This window comes from Leucoraja erinacea, chromosome 30, assembly GCF_028641065.1.
Source record: "Leucoraja erinacea ecotype New England chromosome 30, Leri_hhj_1, whole genome shotgun sequence".
Classification (NCBI taxonomy): domain Eukaryota; kingdom Metazoa; phylum Chordata; class Chondrichthyes; order Rajiformes; family Rajidae; genus Leucoraja; species Leucoraja erinaceus.
In genome coordinates, this window is record NC_073406.1 from 10,673,708 (window position 1) to 10,698,130 (window position 24,423).

Here is a 24,423-nt window from a genome sequence, read left to right on the forward strand (position 1 = left end):
GAAAGAATGTGCAAACTCCACACAGACAGCACCCGAGGCCAGGATCGTACACCCAGGTCTCTGGCGCTTTGAGGCAGCAGCTCTATTGGCTGCGCCAGAATGCCACCCACAAGAATATATGCCTTTTTACTATTGCTCCAGTGGGCAAAACCGTGATGCCAGTGGCAACCTACACACACACTCAGCGCTGGCCTGTGTGAAAAGTCTGTACCTTGCTTTTGCAGTCATTGCCCAGTCCCAAATGACAATGTCCTGTGTGTTGACAGCGTTTGGTGTGATCTTACAATCTCACTGAAATGACCCGAACAATGTCAATAAAACACCTGGGAAAGTCTTTCATACTCAGCTAAACCTTACCTCTGTCCAAAGCTGACTGTCAAATCTGTCAGGGGTTTTGAACATTGCTGAATGTTTGTTACTTTTACAAAACATCTGAATTAATTAAACAACTTCAATATATGAATGCTTGAAAAGAACTGAACATCACTTTGAAACTATTAAATATTTGTTATTTAATCGTTTCAAAATAAATGTAATTCTCACGTTATTGTGGCTGAACACAATTCTAGAATAATTTAACTCCATAGCACAAAAGGAGGACATTGAGAGCATATGTCCTGACACTGAACTTTGTATCAGAAGGATAAGCCCTCAAACATTTGCTTTTGGTGACAGTGGGAGCAGGATAATATCTGCAAAGTCCAGTCAATATGTCAGCAAAGCTAAATGGCTGCTGCTACTATTTTCACAAGCATGGTGGCGCAGCAGTAGAGTTACTGTCTTACAGTGCCATAGAGCCAGAGGTCCGCGTATGATCCGCACTGCTGGTGCAGTCTGTACGGAGTTTGTATGTTCTCCCCGTGACCTGCGTGGGTTTTCTCCAGGATCTCCAGTTTCCTGCCATACTCCAAGGATATACAGGTTTGTAGGTTAATTGATTTGGTATAATTCTAAATGTTACCCTAGTGTGTCTAGGATAGAGTAAGTGTGCGGGGATAGCTGGTCGGCGGGAACTCGGTGGGCCGAGCTGGGTGCTGTATCTCTAAACTAAACTGAAACTAAACTATTTCATCCCTCGCATTTTACAGCTTCCAGCATTTTTGCTCTTTGAAATTCAATCATGAGTACAGTAGAAATATCACCCAACATTCTGATACAAACATATGCCACCCAGTAGAGATTTTGGTAAAATTAGCATGATTGAAAATAATAACAAACCACAGTCAACTAAATCTGTGATACTTTGGTAATTTAATTTGCCATAGTCCAATAGTTACAAAGCTTTAAAATAATTTAATTCATTGCAGTGTTTTAAGACGTTCTGATACTATGAAGGGGATTATACGTATGCAAGTTCTGTTTTCATTTATTGTAATATTTCTATAGCAACCACTAATATCTACAATTTCAGCAACAGACCAGCAGAACCAGAAACAATGAAGTATTATTAGGCTGTGTTCTTACTTGATATTAGTTCTGAATTTAATACAATGGAATTCAACCAAAATAAACAAAACAAGATGTCAAAACAGATGTTCTAAGATCAGATTGTACCTGTGGGGCAACAGAATGATCAACGCTGAAGGTTTGATATTTAAATGGGATATAGACAGTCTCTTTGGGCCGTAGGTAGATTTGTGGGAACTGCACACCTCCGTCAATGTGGAACATATCCTCTTCCAAAGGGGTCTGTACTTTGCTCAGGTTCTTGAAGTACTTCCATTCTCTGCTGTTCACAATGACACTGGGAACAATACAAGAACATAGCAAAGAACAAATGCAGATAGGCTAGTGAGCACTTGGGCTGACACCAAAATTGGAGTTGCAGACAGTGAGAAAGCCTGTCACAAGATACAGCGGGATATAGATCAGCTGAAGAAATGGGCAGAGAAATTGAGTTTAATTGAGAGACAGAGTTGAACCCGAGCAAGTGTGAGGTGTTGCAGTTTAGGAGGTTGAATGTAAGGGGAGAGTATACAATTACTGGCAAGACAATTACCAGCATTGATGTGCAGAGGGATCTTGGGAGTCCAAGTTCTTGCTCATTGGAGGTGGCAGCACAAGTAGATAGGACATCGGAGGTTAAAGGGAGACTTGATAGAAGTATATAACATTATGTGAGGCATAGATAAGGTGGGCAGTCATAACCTTTTTCCCCAGAGTGGAAATGCCCAACACTAGAGGTTACAGGTATAAGATGAGAGGGGGAACATTTAATGGAGACGTACAGGGCAAGATTTTTTTTTACACAGATGGTGGTGGAGGCCTGGAATGCATTGCTTGGGGTGGCGGTGGTGGCAGATACAATAGTGGCGTTTAAGAGGCTTTTAGAAAAGCATTTGGAAGTGTAAGGGATAGAGGCAGATGGATCACATGCAGGCAGCTAAAATCAACTTAACTTGGCTCAGTGGGCAGCCACGATAGACAGTGCCAGAGACCAGGGTTCGATCCCGGCTACGGGTGCTGTCTGTACGGAGTTTGTACGTTCTCCCCGTGACCACGTAGCTTTTCTCTAAAATCTTCGATTTCCTCGCCCACTCCAAAGACGTACGGGTTTGTAGGTTAATTGGCTTGGTGTATGTGTAAATTGTCCCTAGTGTGTGTGGAATAGTGTTAATGTGCAGGTATCACTGTTTGTTGCAGACTCGATGGGCTGAAGGGCCTGTTTTCATGCTGTATCTCTAAACTAGACTAGCCATGCTCAGCATAAACTTTGTGGGCAGAAGGGCCCATTCCTGTGCTGTATGTTATATGTATCTCTGCTTCTCTATTTGTTCATCAGAATAATAATATTACCTCAGCCATGGGATTAGTACCAGTTGAATGTGTCAAAGGGGAAAACTGTTCACTACTTTAGTATCAGAATTATGTGCTCACGGATCAGAAATTGATGGCATTTCTCACCAGGAGTGAAGGCATTTTTATATGAAAGGAAAAACAGGCCAATTGCAATTCCATGTTTTATACGTCCTCATACCCAGGAAAAGATCAACATCTGATGGAGCCTGCAAGTAAATCATTTGCTGGGGAAAGCTGGGGGGCCAAAGAAAATGCAGAAAGAATACAAAGCAGGGATGAACAATGAAATCCTTATCTAGTAACTTGCAATCATTTGAACATACTCTCTTTTAGGTGAGGAACACCATCCCGATCAGTAATATACATGGGCACAACTTTAACAGATCAATCATCACTAGATGCATCTCTTTAATATTCTTTTTAATAGCATTAAAATCAAGATGTTTGGAGGGACCTTTGGATGCAAGTCCAGAGCAACCTGAAAGTGGCAACATAGGTAGATTGTGTGGTAAAAAAGGCATGTGGCATGCTTACGTTCATCAGTCAAGGCATTGATTGTGAAAGTATTAAGCTCTGTTACAGCTGTATGAACCTTTGATTGGGTCACATTTGGAGTATCGTGTCTAGTTCTGGTCACTGTATTGCAGGATGGACGTGGAGACTTTAGAAAGGGTACAGAAGATGTTCATAGAAACATAGAAACATAGAAAATAGGTGCAGGAGTAGGTCATTCGGCTCTTCGAGCCTGCACCACCATTCAATATGATCATGGCTGATCATCCAACTCAGTATCCTGTGCCTACCTTCTCTCCATACCCCCTGATCCCTTTAGCCACAAGGGCCACATCTAAGTCCCTCTTAAATATAGCCAATGAACTGGCTATATTCATGAAGTGTTTGGCCTGGACTGGAGAGTATTAGCTTTAAGGAGTGGTTGAACAAACTTGTATTATTTTCACTGGAACGTCGGAGGCTGAGGGTGACGTGACTGAAACATATAAAATTATGAGAGGCCTAAAGTAGATGGTCAAAGTCTTTTTCCAAGGGTAGTAATGTCAAACACAAGAGGGAATAGGTTTAAGATTAGCCGGGCAAATGAAAAGAGATTTATAAGATTTTTTATTTTACACAGAGGATGGTAGGTGCTTGGAATGCACTCCCAGATATGATAGCAATATTAGAGGAGCATTTAGAGAGACACAAGAACAGGCAGGAAATATGGCGCTATGGATAGGGGTAGATATGATCAGTTTTGATTCATATTACGGTTGGCACACACATGGTGGGCTAATTAAATTGTTTCTGTGTAGAGTGTTTTATGGCTCATATCCGCAAGGTCGCGAGTTTGCGCCTTGATCCCGGCAGTTCCTCGGTCGCGAGTTTGAGTCTTCAGTGTAGTTTTTTTCTTGCAGAATAAATGTCTGTATGAAATGCAGTGTGTTGAGTGAGTTCCTGGGTTTGTAAGATGTGACCGCAGCATGGAACCAGACCCGCATGCTCATGTCACCTAGCGGGTCTACATGCCTGAGGCGGGATAAGGCACTCAACTTTCACACTCTTATATCCGTGTAAGCATTTTTCAGAGGCGCCAAAAAATTGAGCTTTCCCAAGTGCAGACGACATCCTGGAAAATATGTCTGGTTTCTTCCAGTAGGCGACATACCCTCCCGCGCAATATACCCTCCACTTCTCTTTTATGAAGGTGATTTAGTTCCCTTTTCTTCCAGGACCGACATGAGGTTCCGCTGTCACCTCTGCGGGCCACCCTCGGTGAACGCTCACTCAACTTTGTCTTGGGATTCCTACTCTCCCACGCAATGTACCCTCTCCTCTTTTATGAATGGGGATTTAGTTACCCTTTCTTCGAGGACTGACCGGAGGTTCCGCTGGAGTAGGCCTGGGGCGCCCTCGGTGAAGTCCTGTCTCCCTGTCCCTGGGATAGCAGGGGGCGATCAAACAGCACAATACCCCCCTCCCCCTCACCCCCAACTCCAGAGGAATCCGCTCCCCGATGGGCCCATACGGCGGCCACAGGGCCACATTTAACATCCCTCAAGAACAATACGCACCTTGCGCACTGATCAGTTTCTGCCCCTCTGGAGTTGGAGCGGGGCTGGACTGGAGTTGCTGATCTGGGATCTCCGTGCTTGCAGTGGGCCTGGGGGTCGGTGTCCCGATGAGAGGGCGCAGCTCGGGCTGTGGGCGAACTGCCACTTGTCGCCATAGCGGCCCATCGGGGAGCGGCTTCTGGTGGTCCCGATGTCTCCCGCTAGTTTGCAGTTTTCCTCTGGAGTTGGAGCGGGGCTGGGCTGCTGCTGGCTGTGGGTCTCTGGGATCTCCGTGCTTGCAGTGGGCCTGGGGGTCGGTGTCCCGTTGGTCCTGACGTCTCCTGTGACTGGCATTGCCGACGTGAAGACAGTGCAAAGCCCCCACGCCGGTGCAATGGGCGGGGAGCTGGAGAGGGGAGGGAAGGGGTCACACATATGGCCGGGAAGCAGAGGGGTGTAGGTGGGGTGAAACTGAAGGGAGCGACAATCTGCAGCTCCCTGCCCGCTAAGTTAAAAAAGTTCCCACGCAAGACTCACAATACACTGTGTATCGTGAGTCTACCGTGGGAACTTTTTTAACTCAGCGGGCAGACAGCAGCATATTGCCAATTATTAACCCTCCCGCGCAATATACCCTCACCTTCTCTTTTATGAATGGGGATTTAGTTCCCCTTTCTTCGAGGACCGACCGGAAGTTCCGCTGTCACCTCTGCGGGCCGCCCTCCGTGAACGTTTTCAAGGACCTTTTTTCAAGGACTGAAAAAATGTCGCTATTCGGAGGTTTTCGTTATTTGGATCTTCGGATAAAAGGTTGTGCACCTGTAGCAATATTAGAGGAGCATTTAGAGAGACACAAGAACAGGCAGGAAATATGGCGCTATGGATAGGGGTAGATATGATCAGTTTTGATTCATATTACGGTTGGCACACACATGGTGGGCTAATTAAATTGTTTGTGTGTTATTTTGTTTTATGTTCTATGGATCCCCAAGTTTGCTTCCAACTATAACCCTGAAGGCAGTGAATTAAAGTCAAGATCTTTAGAAAAGCAAGTTTGCTGGAGGTCAAGAATGAGAAGCTGGGTTCCGAGTAACTGTGGGTACAAGAAGATGGATGTTGGAGACCAGACTTCATGCTGTTATCTGGAGAGCAACATACCTGAGTTCTGGATGTTCACACTCAACTGTTACAGTATGCTGAACACTGTAAGGATTTTTCAGAGTAAATTCAAAAAATTCAGCATTCCCAAGTGTAGAGTACAATGTGAACTGTGTGGTAATGGCCAGGGATAACATCTTGTTGATGCTCTGTGCTTTGAGTTGCTCGCGATATGCTTCTATGACCTGCAGGTCTCGCTCATGAGGCATCATCTATTCACGTTGAATCAGTGTGAAGGGCCCCAACTCAGAACGTCATCTATCTATATTGAACCAGTCTGAAGAAGGACCCCGACATAAAACGTCATCTATCTATATTGAACCTTATATTGTATAAAAGTAAGCAGGACCAGAGATTTCAGAATGAATTCAGTTCACTGCACATGGAAATGCAATGAAGAAGTTCACCAATATTTTTGTATTTTGTTTGAGACAAAAGCTTTATGTGACACTATTAATATACGTCAAATCTAAATTAATAAGCCTTTGTAAGGATTTTTTTAAAGTCGGGAACATTGAAGACGTAAGATCTCATAAAACTAGCCATAGAAATAATATTAGTTTAAGATGTATTTTAAAATTAACAATCCTCAATGTTTTAAAAAAATCAATTATTAAACCAATTTAAATATTAAGAAATATAGAAACATAGAAAATAGGTGCAGTAGGAGGCTATTTGGCCCTTCGGGCCAGCACCGCCATTCATTGTGATCATGGCTGATCATCCCCTATCAATAACCCGTGCCTGCCTTCTCCCCATATCCCTTGACTCCACTAGCCCCTAGAGCTCTATCTAACTCTCTCTTAAAGACTTGGCCTCCACTGCTGTCTGTGGCAGGGAATTCCATAAATTCACAGCTCTCAGGGTGAAAAGGTTTTTTCTCACCTCAGTCTTAAATTACCTCCCCTTTATTCTAAGACTGTGGCCCCTGGTTCTGGACTCACCCAACATTGGGAACATTTTTCCTGCATCTCACTTGTCCAGTCCTTTTATAATTATATATGTTTCTATAAGATCCCCCTCATCCTTCTAAACTCCAGTGAATACAAGCTTAGTCGTTTCAATCTTTCCTCATATGACAGTCCAGCCATCCCAGGGATCCCAGCAAATATTTCTAAATCAATTACTGTTATAAAGATCATAAAAATATTTTAGAATTAACAGGTTATTTTAAATCTATTCTCTAGATGTTACATCTGCTACCTGTTTGTTGTCTTGCCTCATTTTACACTTTGCACCTCCTCAGGTTGGCCTCAAAATTTTCATGCGGATTTAATTTGAAATTAATCTTTCAGCAATTCATCCAAGTTCAGTGTCACCTGGATCTCCATCCTGTTTTTAGCATCGGAGACCGGACTGAATTGGGGCCAACTTCAGGATTTCACATTTAAACTAGAACAGCACAGAAATCCTGAAGTTGCTGTCATGATCACACTGTGAACACCAGTAGTTTTGCCATCAGAACCACTGCAAAATCCAGGTACACGTCGAGGGAATTAAATCACTAATTATTCAGCCTCAAATGGTCCCAGGATCCTGGTTTCCACCATCAGTACTGGAATTGTGGAATATTTTGCTACATTTAGGAGATATTTAACACCGAATCATTTAATCACTGAATCATTAATCACTGACTCATTTTACCTTTTATCATTTTACATTTTGCTTATGTTATAACATTAAGAGTTTGTATCAATACGAAAGGTTTATTTTTTTAGAATGCTTAAATCTATGCATCTTACCAGAATGTGACTCTTTGATGGAAGATCAGTGCCAGACTCTTGCTGTCGAACAGCTATCATCCGGCTCAGCTTCCGTTTGCGAATGATCTCTCCGTCGCTGTCTGATTGCATCTGCCCAACACTGTTGATCCTTGCTCTGGAAAAAAGGACTGAGGCCAGCTCACCATCTAGGTCCACCAAACGCTGTGCTCTGTACACCTTGTAACCTTAAAAAAAATGTACATTATTACTGATAAATATTTGAGAAGGAAACAATTATAAAGACTAAGAGGAAAGACTAAAAAGATGTATTGGTGTAAAAGAATGACGATAAGGCTGGATTCCTTGTCATTTGAAGATTACGTGTAGATGTGAATGATGGTTTCAGATATTAAAGCAGATGATAAGGCGCCAGCCCCATTATCTGTAGTTTGAGACAAAAACATGTAGATAGAAAATTTGAGCTAGGTTTTCAATGAAGATACATTTCTCTCCCACCAATGTCTACTGATGCTATTTTAATTGTTAACTTTAAATCTGTGAATGATGGATTTACAATAACTTCTAGACTAAGTGGGACCCATTGGGCCCCATGTTCACACGGGAGGGTTGGTCTCCCAACGCAATATTCCATCTCTCCACCAATTCCAATATTGGTGGCCAGTGGGGGGGGGGGGGGCTTTCTGGAGCGCTAGTATGGGTGTTGCGGGCCGAAGGGATTCTTGGGCTGGCAGCTCAGTCACTCAGGCCTGGTGGGCTGGCAGCTCAGTCACTCAGGCCTGGTGGGCTGGCAGCTCATTCACACACGGTGTTGTGATGCAAGGAGCCAAAGGGCCTACTGCTTCTCAAGTGGCTAGTTATTATTAGTTATGTTTAAGATTAAGTAGTAATCTGACAGTCTTGTGTCTTGAACCAGTTGGTTTTCTAAAATAAGCAGAATATAAGGGTGGCTTATGTTCTGCTACAAATAACTGGTTGCCATCCATACAAATTATTTTTGCAAGGAAATAAGTAACCAAACTGATGATGACTATAAATGTTTAATGTGTAGCTTTAGTAGCTTCTGTAATAAACAGAATAAATGGAATACATGTGGGGGTAAGATGTTTAAAAACTCAAAGGGTTCACAAATAGATGTGAATACTCTCTTGGTTGTGCCAAGTATCTCTGGGATACTGGGAGTGCGATGTAAATAAGTTTATATTTAAAGGATTCAGTATCATGAGTTCATAATTGTGATATCTGTGGTATATCTCTGTAGCAAGCAAACTGAAGAGTGTACATCGCGATAGCTTTCCAGAAATAACTGCAGAACTGCAGAATACAGGAACCTATTTTTATATATGCATTAATTGTGTTATATGCAAACAAAAGTTATTCTGCAAACTACTTAAATCAAGTGTGGACACAAAGAGCAGGATGGAGTAACTCCTGGTGTGGGCTCCTGTACATCGGCGAGTCCCAACATAGACTCCGTGACCGTTTCGCTGAATGTTTCCACTGAGTCCGCTGAGGCCGATGGGATCTCGTTGTTGCCAACCATTTCAACTCCCCTTCCCATTCCTATACTGACCCTTCTGTCCTGGGCCTCCTCCATTGCCAGAGTGAAGCCTCACGCAAATTGGAGGAACAGAATCTCCTATTTAGCTTGGTATGAACATTGAACTCTACATTTAAGTAACTTCTACTTACACTCCCTTCCCCTCCTCCCTCCCCCTCCCTCCACTCGAGACATTTCACCAGTTCCACAGTTCTCCACATTGTTTCCCTCTTGAGATCATACCTTCCCTGGCAAACAATAGACCCAACAGGCCAAGCTCTGCCTGACATCGTTTGTGGCCGGCCCTGATTGATCCTGGTCTTTTCTCGACTCCAGCTCATCACACAAACCCCCCTCCCCCCACAATTCTGCACTTAAATCAAGTGTCTTGTGCTTTCTGGAGTAGTTCCAGAACTAAACAAATACAGGAACCGAAAGTGCTTTATTTTTCTATAAATGAATACAATTTATTTGCTACTACAGAATGACTACATAAATGTTTAGGTAAACCTACATGTACACTGTACATGTATCATCAAGGTTCTGTTAAAGTTTACTCAAAGATCTTATTGTGAATCATATAAAGAGGTTGAGTAATATTTAATCAGTGACTTACCATTTACGTTCCCTACAGTTAGAGTAGTCAAACTTCCTCCGTAAAACTTGCTGGTATTGTCATGGGCAGAAATGATCTTGGACTGAAGAGTAGGAAAAGGTCTCTTCACTCTCTGCTCACTCCGGTGACCTATGGAGACCAAGTCATGACACTAATAACCAAACCAGCATATTAACTTTATTATGGATAGACACAAAATGCTGGAGTAACAGTGGGACAGGCAGCATCTCTGGAGAGAAGGAATGGGTGACATTTCGGTGTCACCCATTCCTTCTCTCCAGAGATGCTGCCTGTCCGGCTGAGTTACTCCAGCATGTTTTGTCTATCTTCGATTTAAACCAGCATCTGCAGTTCATTCCTACACATATTAACTTTGTTGTGTTTATAGGCTGTGGGCCGAGCATCAAAAATATGTCTAGAAATCAACTTTCGTGATCCATGTCTTGGAACTACATGCAATTTTGCACATTTTCTGACTACATGCAATTTTGCACACACCCTCCATCGCACACACAGCGCGACCTTTGGACTGAGCGGGACTACAGAAATGAGCGCGACTCTGGACTGAGCGGGACTTCTGGAATGAGCGTGACCTCTGGGCTCAGCCACGGCTGGTGGGCTCACAGTTCAGTCAGCACGGCATAGATTCACAGTTCTGGACTCAACTCCCACTCATGGTCTTCTGGGCGGGCTGACTGACTCACGACCAGCCTCCAGGGCTTTATTCTCCTGGCCCCCGGAAGGGGCGTTACCTTCATGGTGACTGACAGGCGAGAAGACCAATCTCACGATTTTTAAAACCTTCATAACTTTTGTATTATTTCACCGATCGGAACAAAACTTGGTGTCTTGGAGCAGAGAACCGTGAGTAAGATGGCGAAAAAAATCATAGCGATATAGGGTAGCATTTTGGCTCAAATTTATTTACAACGTAGACGAGAAGTGGTCAAGATGAGAGTTTTAGTAATAGTATAGGTGAAATAGCAAAACATTGACAACACTGGTCAAAGTCAGAATGAGATCATGCTTGACAAATGTACCGGAGATTTTTGAGGATGTGACTGGTAGAGTGAATGGGTGAAAACGAGTTGAGATGCTGTTTTTGAAAATTCAGAAAGCTTTCAACAAACCCCATGAAACAGATTAGTGTAAACATGAAAGAACATGGAATCGGGGAAAATGGATCGAGAACAGCTTAACAGACAGGAAACAAAAAAAACAGACGTAAACTGTTCCTTTTCGGATCAGTTCAGTGCCTGGACACCAAGTAGTCACAATACGCATTAATGATTCGGATGAGAGAATTAAATGTGACGACTATGACTTTGCAAAAGACTCAACGCTGGGTGGGAGGGTGAGCTGTAGAGATTCTCCGGAATGATTTAGGCAGATTAAGTGTGTGGGAAAATAAACGGCAGATGCAGTTTAATGTGGAAACGTGAGATTATTCACCTTAAAGGTAAAAGGAGGAAGGCAGATTATTATCTGAACAATGAAATATTAAGAAAGGAGGAGGCGCAGCAAAACATGGGTAGTCCTTGTTGACCAATCAATGAAAGTAAGCATAGTACAGTAAAAGATAAGACACAAAATGCTGGAGTAATTCAGCGGGTCAGGCAGCATCTGTGGAGAAAATAAATGGGTGATGTTTCGGGTCAAGACACTTCCTTGGACATTTTGGGTCTATCTTTGGTGCAAAGCAGCATTTGTAGTTCCTTCCTACACATGAAGGCACAGCAGGTGGTTAAGGCAGCAAAGGTCTTCATAACACCAGGAATTAAGTACAGAACAGAACAGGGATGGCTTACTGCCCTTCCAAGGGGTTTTGCTGAGATCAAATCTTGAATACTGGGTGCAATTTTGGTTTCCTTCTCTGAGACAGGATGCTTTTGCAATGAAGGGAGTGGAGCAATGGTTCCCCAAACTGATTGCTGGATTCAGGACTGACATACGGAGAGAGTTTGAGGCTTGTATTCATGAGAATTTGAAAGAATGAGTGGGGACTTCAGTGATAAAATCCTGACATGATTGGATAGACTAGTTGAAGGAAATTGTTCCAATTGTGGTCAAAGCTTAAGGATGCAGGGCATATAATTTAAGATTGAGATAAAGATACATTTCTTCATCAAGAGAGTGGTAATTATCTTCCACATGAGGCTAGATCATTAAATGCATTCAAGGAGGTAGATATAGTTCTACAAGGAGGGTTGAGATCAAGATATATTGGAGAAAAGCAGGACAATGAATATGAACCATCTGCCGCAATTACAGTAAATGGCAGAGCAGGCTCAAAGGGTCAAGTAGCTGACTTCAAATGTCTATGTTGAACATTGGTAATAAATTAAGGGAATTTCCACAATCAGACAATCATGGCTGTTTGCTACCTTTCTCTAACATGGCAAAGTTCCTAGTGAACCTAAATACTGTTATCCTCAGACCGCAACTGAAGCTCAGAGGTAGCATTCAAATGAGCATGAAGCACTGTTCTCCTGATTGAGATGGTTCAGCCAGTCTTTCAATTACTAACACAACAGCATAAATCCTTTCCACATCATGACATTTTTCTGATTGAAGGATAAGTCATCCATGGGAATTTAATTTGGTTGTCGGACAGTTCAGTCATTGAAGCGGGTTTAACTTGAATTCAATTTACATGATTGCAATGTGCCTGAGTTTAAAGTGTATCTGTAGTTAGAGACATCAATTTGAGTTCAGATACTATTTTTTCTAAATCTTATGGCAGCTAATTCATAAACATTTCAACAAGAAAGTTCCCTTGGACAGCTCATTGACATCTCCAAAGTTTTAAACAACTTTCCTATAAATATTTACAACCATCATTTGTTTTCTCACTCAGCTCCTCAGCTTGTCTCAGGCATATGTCTGTCTCAGGCATCCTCTTTCCTTCATCATCATCCTGTGTCTGCAGTTACTTGCAGCACTGTGTCAGTCACAGAACATATCCAGCAGATGCCCATTAATCTCGGCGGCACCCAGCGCAGGCGGATGTCACGGCCCCCATCGCAGGAAACCGCTGTTGATTAGCAACGGTAATTAGTAACTCCGACTGAACAGTAAAGGATATTGATTTTCACCTCTTCGCAGAGTGTAGATTTGGACAATGTCCTTGTCACGGTTCATCCTGAGCGCCTCCATAATAAAGGACTCTTTGATTTATGGGCTGTTCCCAGGAACGCTTTCAGATATGAATATCAAGCGCTGCTGGAAGATCGGCAGCTCGCTGAAAGATGCTCTTTGGTCTGCCCAAAACTTATTGGCCTACCAACACAATGGGATGTCAGTAGAAGAATGTTGCGGCCTGCCATTCCAGACTGCAGGACTACATGCTGAGGGACTTACTGAAACTTGAGAAGTCACCAAAAGGAACTACAGCGAGGCAGTGAAAGGAGTGGGTGTTTTTCTTCATAAATTGAATCTAATACATTGGGAAATTGCTGAATATATGGTATATGTAGTTCCATTTGCCAACCTGTGACCCATAACCTTCCAAACCCTTCCTATCTATATATCTGTCCAAATGTTTTTTTTTAAGTCATAATTGTATCCACTCTATAGCTTCCTCTGTATGGGGTTACTCATATATTTTTCATTTTCTAGACTATCACAAAACCAAATCAACAATGATTCAGATACTATATTCACTCATCTCCAGAAGGGTCTCGACCCAAAACATCACCCATTCCTTCTATCCAGAGATGTTGCCTGTCCCGCTGAGTTACTCCAGCAGTTTGTGTCTATTTTCAATGATTCAGACCATAGGCTTACTCACCAACGTTTCCTAGGCGCAGATGTAGCCTTCCTTTTATTACTGTTGTCACTCCATAAGGCTTAACGGCACCATGATTTGTGAAATCAGATATGGACATCGGTACATCTGGGGCATAGTCTGTGTTTACCACCTCCAGTTCATGGGACACCTGGACTGCAGAAAGACCGTGACGTAGCAAATGCTGCAACAATAAAATGTTATTATTACTCTCATGTACCCAACTTTGCAAAACATGTGCAATGGGAGTTCCACTGAACTTTCGAGTGCTTTGGCTTGTATTTTGCAGTCAGTGATTAATGAACAGCAGCAGCTACTTGTTCATGCCCAGAGAAACTCGAAGGTCTTTGGCACTAAAAATAATAGAATTATTTGAGTTATTAAAAAACCCATTTCTAGATTGGACCTTTGTGAAAAGGCCAGATGCTGCCTTTGGTCAACCAATTAGATTGAAATATTCTTAATATGTTTAGCTAAGTCCGAATCACAAAATACAAGTTAGGCTAGGGATTCAAAGCACACAGAGGTTTCAATAAGTCGGACAAAACCAAAACATTGTTAACATTGGTCCACCTGGATCAAAATTTGGTCACAATCCTGTGCCAGTCATCCCAATCCCTCCCATTAGTCTCTTTTCTCAAGTAACCCTAAAGTCCAGCTACAATCTCACCTTCCTTTTAATCCAGAGCATAGAACAACAATTTTATTTATCGTATGATCATACGACATAGGAGCAGAATTAGGCCATTCAACCCATCAAATCTGCACCGCCATTCTATCATGGATGATCTATTTTTCCCTCTCAACCCCATTCTCCTGCCTTCTCCCGTAACATTTGACACCCTTGTAAGCAAGGCATGTACTTTAAACTAATACTTTGCTTTTAATGCAAAGTAAAATGGCAATTTACCTAACAAGATATTAAGGATGCCATGAGGAGAATGGAGATGTACAGAGATTCAGGGATGGAATTCCAGAGTTCAGGACGTTAGCTGTGGAAGACACAGCTACCAATGGTGCAGTCATTAAATGCAGGGATTAGCAGAGGACTGACATAGGACTGGAGGAGATTACAGAGAGACTGAGGTGAAATGACGTGGAAGTTTGAAAGTAAGGATGACACAGAGATTTGCTAAAAGAGCTGCTGCCCCACAGCTCTGACAACGCTGGCCTCCAGTGCTGTCAAAGTGGCGTTTGCATTTTCTCCTTGTAACTGCAGGTGCACCCGTTTCTTTACACATCTGGAGCCCGGAGTGCTGGACCTGCTGCACCGACATCATGGAGCTGCGGTTTGCGGAGCTCCCAACGCGGGCGGCGCTGATCAACAACGCGGGGTCCTGCGACTCCGCCCGGCTCGGCCTGCGGACTCAGGAGCTGCGGACTCCGGCTGCGGGAGGTGGCTGATCAGGGGGTCCGGGCCGCTGAGGAGGAGGATGTTCACCGTCGGGGATCGGCGTCGGCGTTCCACCAGCCCGGCGTGAGGGCCTGAACATCGGGCCGCCCGGTGCGGCGACTGCGGGTGCTCGGAAGGCCCAGACCACGGATGAACATCTGGGAAGATCGGAGGGGAGGCTGGCTGGACTATGGTGCCTTCCTCACCTTGGTGCCACTGTGTTGTGTTGTGTCGTGGACTTTCTGTGTTTGTGCTTTTCTTTTATTTAATTCAATTCAATTTTATTTTTAATATGTTTTATTATTTATTATTTATTTATTTTTATGATACTGCCTGTAAGGAAAATTCATTTTGTTGTCTCTAATTGAGACAATGACAATAAATTTGAATACAATACAATACAATACAATCCATAAGAGATGTGTGCTGGAGGGTTAACTGGCCATTGTAAATTACAATGTGTACAGTATGTGGGTGAATGGGTGCTCGATAATTTGCACAAACTCAAACTGTGCGAGTTTGATGAGGATGAAAATTAAAAAAATTAAGTGCTTGCTTCACCAGAACGACTTCCTCCAATTCTCTGACAAATTCAGTGGATGAAATGTTCAAAAGTAGCCAGATGTAACATATTGCCATGTGTGCCAAATGCTTCATTTTCTTAAAGAAGTCTCAACTACAGTATCCACAGCACATGGCTTGAAACGATTAACATGGGGCATCTGCCATTCTGAGGTACTCTGTGTGTCCAGAGCTCACGTCATTTTGTCATTCTTGATGAATATTTTTGCCTCATCAGATATTCAGTTGGAATGTTGAATCAACAATAACAACATGCTTATACAGCAGCATTAGCATCCTGCAGCGGTCATGCTTCTTTTCATCATTACCTTCAGGTCAACAGAAGCAGTGCCAATCAAAAGCAAAGACTCTGCATCCCAGACATCAATCTGCAGTGTCTGCAAGGCCAGGTACTGCATAAACCACCGCTGTTCTCCATCCTTCATGAGACTGGGCTCCACCATAAATTTCAGCTCCAACCCTGGGGAATCTGCGGCATGTGGAAAATGGGAGTAAAACATTTCAAGACAGATGTTACCCCCAGTAATTCTTTGGTCAGTTAAATAAAAACTAGAAATTCAGTAACGTAATGCTTTCTTTTAAAAGGATTATTATGGAACTAAAAATGAATTAAAAAAAGACGCAACATGCTGGAGTAACTTAGTGGGTCCGACAGCATCTCTGGAGAACATGTGATATGTGACATTTGGGGTCGAGACCCTCCTTCAGACTGATAGTGGGGGGAGGGCTGAGTGAGGTAGGGGATGGAAGCTGGAAGCGAGCAGGGGCAAGCCAATGACTAGCAAATAATAGATGCATAGGAGTGTAGGAAGGAACTGCAGATGCTGGTTTACACTGAAGATAGATACAAAATTCAGGAGTAACTCAGTGGGTCAGGCAGCATCCCTGGAGAAAAAGAATCGGTGACGTTTCAGATCAAGACCCTTCTTCAGAATCAGACTTTGTCTGAAGAAGCGTCTTGACCCGAAACGTCACCTATTCCATTTCTCCAGGTAATAGATGCATACAGGTTAGGGCAGGTTTCGATAGGTAGATGGTTGGACAAAGGCCAGAGGTGAAAATCATAAAGTGCGAGATAAAAGGATGGAAGAGTTGCAAATTGTGAAGCTAGAGGAAGGAATGCAGGTGGAAGGGGACAAACAGTTGCGAGTCCAGGTTTGGCACAGAGGGGGATTATGGAAATGACAAAAAAAAATATGGGTCCCTTAATGACTGGCAGTGACAATACAAATGTAAATAAAGAAATGGTGGGCAAGTTAAATAATAATTTTGAGTTACTGTGTACAGTGATGAAGTGACTGCTGAATTCATAGGAAGCTGCCCACAAATATCTAATCTATTTCCTTCGCTCCATAGATGCTGCTGCGCCCGCTGAGTTTCTCCAGCATTTTTGTGTACCCACAAATATCTAATGACTGCTGTGGCATGAACTTGCCCTCTTCCTGTTGCACAGATCAGGTCAACATTCTGGTGAACCATGCACCAATATGAAGAGTTTCTTTCTCTTTATCCTGGCTAATCTCGTCATGTTCCTTTTATTGGCATTTAATCATGCTCTACAGTATTATGTAAAGTTATCATTTATTGTAAACGTGCATAGGATAGAAGTTTAAAATTCAGTCCCACAGATAGCAAATTAAACTAGAAGAAAATCATCAATTTTAAATACACAATGGGTAGGTTTCTGTTATCCATGGACTAATATACGATCTCATTGACTGGAAAAACAAGTTGAGTGGCTAAATAATCTCCCCTGGATCCTCTAAAGTAAATTTTAAACGTTTCTTAGCAAAGTTAGCAAAAAATGTTTGAATTCTGACATCCCAATGGGTAGAATGTGGAACTTTCTCCTACAAAGCATGACAGATGGATAAGATGCAAGCTATTGATTCATTTAAATGGAAGCCAAATAACGGTATTAGAAAGAAAGAAGCAGAATAATATATTTCTGAAGAAGGGTCTCAATCTGAAACTCTCCTTCTCTCAAAACATGCTGCCTGTCCCACTGAGTTACTCCAGCATTTTGCATTTGTCTTCGGTTTATACCAGCATCTGCAGTTCCTTATTTTTTTGAAGGCCACCAAAGCAATGTGGGAAGAGGGTCATGTGATGCATAAATGAATGGCTGATTTGAATGCCCAAGACATTTTGCAATACTCACCTATATTACCAATGCCATTTTTATTTAGTGGTACCAGGATGAAATGCATGGAACTTTTAGGTCCCTTTTTTTTCATCTTCACAAGTTGCAGCTGTTGGGTTGTAACTGGTGGAAAGCGATAAAACTGTAAGGTGAAGTAGACTGATCTTGGATGATCACTTTCCCGAGGTACCCTGTGAAAAAAAATCAACCACCAAAAGCTTACTAATGACATAGTACATCTTACATGGCTGCCTCCTGTACACACACGATAGTTAGCTTCTATTTATCTTCCTTTTAAGTGAATCAATAGCTCATATCTTATAGAATCAATCCTCAATTGACTGATTTGAGCAGCACCATTCTGCATGAAAAGTCCTAAAGACAACAGAAATATAAAATTCTGATTGGCTCTGCATAAAGCAAATCATTTGCCCGAGCTCTGTCATCTCTTTGGCATTTTCATGTCATTTTCTATGGTCCAAAGTGTCATGATAAAAGGAATGAAGACCTGTTTTAACTAACAAAATGGCAACCTTCTTCATGTTGTCATTAAGATTTATGGGGATTCACAAGAAGGGATAATCCAAGAGGATTATTGGAGGTCAAATGGAGGAGAAGTATATACCCAGATTTCTATTTTATTTCTTAAAATGGGCTTCAAGTTAAAAACTAATGCCATGTACCTCTCACTGACCTCTGATGACTGAGAGTCACCAGAGATGCTTTGATCAATGGCTTAGGGCTGAAAACAAGAATGCAGTTTGGTCTTTTTAACCATTCTCCCTCCATATTCAAAGCCTTTGCAATGAAATGAAAGTATCTTTCTATAGATCTTCATTCCACATTTATACAAATATTTCATTGGAAATTAGTTCAAATTTGACAAGATTTATTTACGTACAATTAACTAATATACCCAATTATCTCCTTTAGATTTGAACATTGAATCAGAATACCTCTCAACTAATAAGGTTTCAGGTGAACTCTACAATATTCAACTGTCTCTAGGGCGGCACAGTGGTGCAGCTGTGGAGTTGCTACTTTACAGCACTTACAGTGCCAGAAACCGGACTACAGGCGCTATCTGTACGGAGTTTGTACGTTCTCCCCGTGACCTGCGTTGGTTTTCTCTGAGATCTTCAGTTTCCTCCCACACTCCAAATACGTACAGGTTTGTACTAATTGGCTTAGTAAAATTGTGAATTGTTCCTAGTGTGTGTACACATGCATACAAACAAACAAGATGAGTCTTAGTAATATACTAGACCAAGTGGGTCCCATCCCGAACGCAATAATCCACCACTTACCCGTTCCCCCAACACAACCCGTTTCCACCACTCATCCGTTCCCCCAACGCAATATTCCACCACTCACCCATAGCTCCCATGGGAGGACTGGTACCCAACACAACCTGTTCCCCAAAGTAATAGTTAGATAGGGCTCTTAAAGATAGCGTAGTCAGGGGATATGGGGAGAAGGCAGAAACGGGGTACTGATTGGGGATGATCAGCCATGATCACATTGAATAGCGGTGCTGGCTCGAAGGGCCAAATGGCCTACTCCTGCACCTATTGTCTATTGTAAGATCCACCACTCACGCGTTGGGTCCCTGACACAAGGGAGGTCTGGTCCTCCAAAGTAACCCGTTCCCCCAACGTAAGATTCCACCACTCACCCGTTTCCCCAACGCAACCCGTTCCCCCAATGCAATATTCCACCACTCATCCATAGCCCCCAACTGTGCAGGTTGGCTCATTTTTAATACAATATTTGACCACTTGCCCAGAGCCCCCACGGGACCAGTTTCCACCACTCATCCGTTCCCCAACATAACCCATTCCCCCAATGCAATATTCCACCACTCATCCATAGCCCCCAACGCAATCCGTTCCACAACGTAAGATTCCACCACTCACCCATTCCCCCAACGCAACCCATTCCCCCAATTCTGCTCCTATCACTTTTGAACTTGTGAACATTTCCCTCTCACCATCATCTCTTGCGCATGGAGGGATGCCAACTCACAATATTACAATCTTACTGAAGTAACTAATTTTTATTTTTTCAAAACCATTAATCAAAGCAAAAAAATCAATAACTGAAGAGTGCGATATTTAAAATGAATTAACTTTCATTTAATATCCTGGAGTTTTAAACTTTAATGTAAATCAATTTGTCTACGAAGTATCAATTAATAATGAACAAAAAAAGTTTTGTAGGAAAAACCATTATCATCAATTCAACAGTAGCAGCACATTAGCCATTGAGACATTGGATCTCATAATTATCTGTACCTTTTTCCTTCTATTTTGAAGTAATACACCCTCCTATGGGATATATTACCTCCAACACCATAATAGGAGCTCATAGTGTTGAATGTAATTGATACAGAGGGAAGCAGTCAGCTAACAAGCAGCGTGCAAGTAGGTCATTATCTGCTTGACAACCTGCAACTAATGTGGTAACTAAGGGAATCAGTGCAGTGACCGCAACCTTTTACAAAGTATCAGTGAGTTGGGGGAAATGAATGCAGGGGAGCTGAATTTGGGGCAATCAAAAAAGGGGGAAAGGCGATTAGAGGATATTGTTTACAGAGAGACATTGACAGGTTATGTGAGTGGGCAGTCGTCAAATGAAGCATAATGTAGGAAAATCTGAAGTTGTTCGTTTAGGAAAGAGCAGTATTATTTAAACAAAGAAAAAGCATAGAAAGCTATAGCACAGTGAGATTTGTAAATCCTTACAAATTAAAGATAGATACTTAGCATGCCAGTGCAGTTGGTAGTATGGAAGGCGAATAGAACGTTAACTTTAATTTCAAAGCAGTTGAAATATAAAGTATGAAAGTATTACTGCAACTGTACAAGACACTCCTGAGATCACATCTAAACTATGGCCAAAATTTCTGGTGCCACATTTAAGGAAACATAATTTCATTGGATGAGGTTGAGAAATGGTTCACTAACAGGAACCATTTAGGAGTTTAGGAATATGAGAGGCTTGATCTTCGATTAAATGATATACCCGTTATCCTGTATCTGTACGCTACGGACAGCTTGACTTAAGTCACGTATAGTCTTTTCGTTGACCGGATAGCCCGCAACAAAAAAGGTCCAATATTGTCTGCTTTTATTTCAGATTTCCAACATCTGCATTTTTTTTGTTAATGATCGATTTTGAAAAATGGCAATCAAATCATTTAAGAGTAAGCAACATTTCCCTCATGTTAACACCTTATGCGAAAACACCTCCAGTAACAGAAAGCTCCCCGATTACCGTGTTGGGGCATCAATCTAGATTATAGGCTTCAGTCTTTGAAGTAGAATTTTATTTATTGAGCTCTTAATCAAAAGCAAGACTAACATCTAGCTGGCAAACCTGGTCCCTCATGAATCATTTGCACACAATGTGAAAAAAAACTCAGAAACTATAAAGGAAGCTTCGTTTATTTTCAACATTTTTTATATGATTTCTGCTCATTGAGCTGCCCGTCAAAAATTACCACAAAAGGAACTCATTGCAGGTCCTCCCCATGTTATGAATGAATGTTGTGACTTTTAGATAAAGTTTTAAAAGTATAAATATTAACAATATCTCAATCGATCGCTCAGTCCGCCTGGACCTACCTGATCTCCTGGCGGCCAAACACTTTAATCCCTTTCTCATTCCCACACTGACTTTTCTGTCATGGGCCTCCTCCATTGTCAGAGTGAGGCCCAACGCAAATTGGATGAACAGCACCTCATATTTTGCTTGGGCAGCTTACAACCCAGCGGTATGAATATCAATTTCTCTAACTTCAAGTAACCCTTGCATCCCCCCCTCTCTCCATCCATCCCCCACCCAAGTCATACTAGCTTCAAAGTCATCTTGTTGAGTCTCATTGCCTGTAACTCGTTTTCATCTAGTCCCTACTAACAATGGCCTGTTTCCTTTATCATCGTTACTTTTTTGCATATCTTTCATTCATTTGTTCCATATCTCTCTATATCACCATCTATATCTCTCGTTTCCCTTTCGCCTGACTCTCAGTCTGAAGAAGGTCTTGACCCGAAACGGCACCTATTCCTTTTCTCCAGAGATGCTGGCTGACCCACTGACCTACTACAGCCTTTTGTGTCTACCTTCGGTTTAAACCAGCATCCGCAGTTACTTCCTACCCTTAACAATGTCTAAGTTTGCTTTCCCATTGCTTGCACAAGTTTTTCTTGATTCGTTTATGGAACCTGGGCATCACCATTTATTGTTCATACATTATCCCTCTTGAGAAGAGAGTGAAGATCCATCTCCTACAATTGATTCTTGTTGTACTTCAGACACCAGTTAAGATTCAACAAAGTCGCTGAAGAATTTTAGTTTCACATGAGGCTGAAAGAATTCCTTCCCTGAAAGGTTTTGGGAGATTATTTGTTGTTGTTGCAATCCCATTGCTTCCTGGTTACGAGTAATAAATTAGCTTTTTAGTTTTCAAATAAAAATTCTTCAGCTGCAGTTATGACATTTGATATCACCGAATCATAGGGTGCTGTGACTCCCGACAATTCGTTCCATTTAGGCCAAGCTCTGGATTGGTGACATTCGTCTAATAGGGTTTTACAAAAACTGTGAATAAAGTTTGATTCTTGTACATCACCTTTACATGATGAAAGTCAGTGCAAGGTAATGATCACTTATGATTCTAGATTTCCATTGCCATAAACATTACCTGCTGTAAGCCAGGAATTGCAGAATTATCTCGTTGCACTGAAGATGATCTTCTTCTTCCATCCGTAGATTCATGCTTGGTAGCTTTTCTGAATCAATTACCACTGCCAGTTCATTTTTATCATCTCGGATCTCAGGAAAGCCAAATGCCTGCATTTGTGCCAAAGATGCCCTTGAAGTCACAGTAGTTGTCCTAGAAATCAAACAAAAACAAATATCCCCAGATAGATAGTGTCCAAAATGAAAAATCTACATTAAAAAGGCTTGGAGTTCAACATTGTAACTGAGACTAAGCTGACAGAAAATAGAATTATAACCACACATTGGCAGTGGGAAAGTTTCACTGTTGCAGGGTTTCGCTATTTCATCCAGTAACTATGCATGCAGTGTAGGCTCATTTTGAATGACAAACCTATTTGGTAATAAGAAGTCCCAACAGCTCAAATGTTTAAACTAACTGTTAAATAACATAAATAACAAATTGACATTTATGAGTACAGGCAGGATCATTTTTTAAAAATCTCATCACAATTTAGATGTGATGATGATTTAGGAGAGAATGCCTTGTAGTAATCTTTCTTTAAATCAAACAATAATATCCTCCCTTTATCTGGGCTGGTACATGACATCTGTATTTTCGTAATTAGATGCTTATTTCTAGTCTATTAAAACAATAGCAAGTTAAAAGGTCTATTAAATCTGGCCTATGCAACAATTAAAGAGTTATTTCTACTTTACATCTTAAGATCTATGGTACTTTAGAGTTTTACATATGACATGAGAAAAGTCGAAGATAAATCATTCCCCTCAACAAACTTGCTCACGTGTAACATGTAAATGTTATCTCAATTGCTCCCACCAATTGGGAATAATTTCTTGCAGAATTACAATTGGGTAAATCTAGCTGGCTCGAGTCAGCTGTAACTACCTCTGCCTTTCAACTTCTGCACGTGGTCTGAAACTAAGTGTCTAAAAGATGACATGGTATTAGGGCATCGATGGTGGAGCATGGTCTTGCTGGAAGTCCCTGCATTGCACTAGGGAATCACCTCTCAGATCCTGCTCCAGATAGGATATAATGCAAACATGTATTGATTTTAATATGGTTTCTAGGTGTTCCCTTTGTGCCTGAAGTCTTGGCGGTTGAAGTCATGTATTTGGAAGGCATCTCAGATCTGGGATCTAGGCTATCCTAGATGGGTTATGGTACCCCAAGTATTCTTGGAGCTGTCCACAACTAGGCACGTTATGGATAGTTTTAGAGTTATACAGCACGAAAACAGGCCCTTTGGTCCTACTCGTCCAAGTTGACCAAGATGCCCATCTCAGCTAGTCCCACCTGCCCCATGTTTGCCCCATATCCTTCCAAACCCTTCCCATCCACGCGCCATTCTACACGTAAGTGCAGAATGTTTCTAGCTACGGTCTTGTAGATGGTGAAAAGGCACTGGAGTGTCAGGTACAGTCACATGCTGCAAAATATCAGCCTCTGATATGCTCTTGCGGCGACACTTTTATTATGTCAACTTCAGTTGAATTTCTGGTCAATGGCAAGCCCCAAGATGTTGACGGTGGGAGACTCAACCGTAATTAAGCTATTGAGTGTCAAATGTTAGGCATACTCTTGTCAGAAGTGTGCATTGCCTGGTGGTTTTGTGACACAAATCTTACATAAATGAGTAACAAGAAAAACATCAATGGAAGTTCCGATTATGTTCCTGCTCCATCACTCTCTGCAGATTTCAAATGACACGGAGCAGATAGGAATAAGGAAAATAGATTATCTTATGCAGATCTGACATAATACAAAGTAATTGCCAACAGCTATGCTTCTGCATTACTAAGTTGAAGGGATATGTGACAGCAAGGTTGCTCAAAGATTTAGTAGGATTTATAAATTCTATGACTGTTTTTCTATGGACATCATTCAAT

General features: G+C 41.9%; 1 protein-coding gene across 1 annotated transcript in view; it reads right to left on the reverse strand.

The window, feature by feature from the left end:
* The window catches only part of nphp4 (nephronophthisis 4), a 180,625-nt gene that overhangs the window by 25,565 nt on the left and 130,637 nt on the right, over positions 1–24,423 (reverse strand). The window contains 8 exon segments of the mRNA XM_055659409.1: positions 1,555–1,744; positions 6,006–6,228; positions 7,744–7,953; positions 9,883–10,011; positions 13,673–13,853; positions 15,953–16,113; positions 17,806–17,978; positions 22,493–22,684. Of these exon segments, the coding sequence (XP_055515384.1) occupies positions 1,555–1,744; positions 6,006–6,228; positions 7,744–7,953; positions 9,883–10,011; positions 13,673–13,853; positions 15,953–16,113; positions 17,806–17,978; positions 22,493–22,684 (1,459 nt within the window).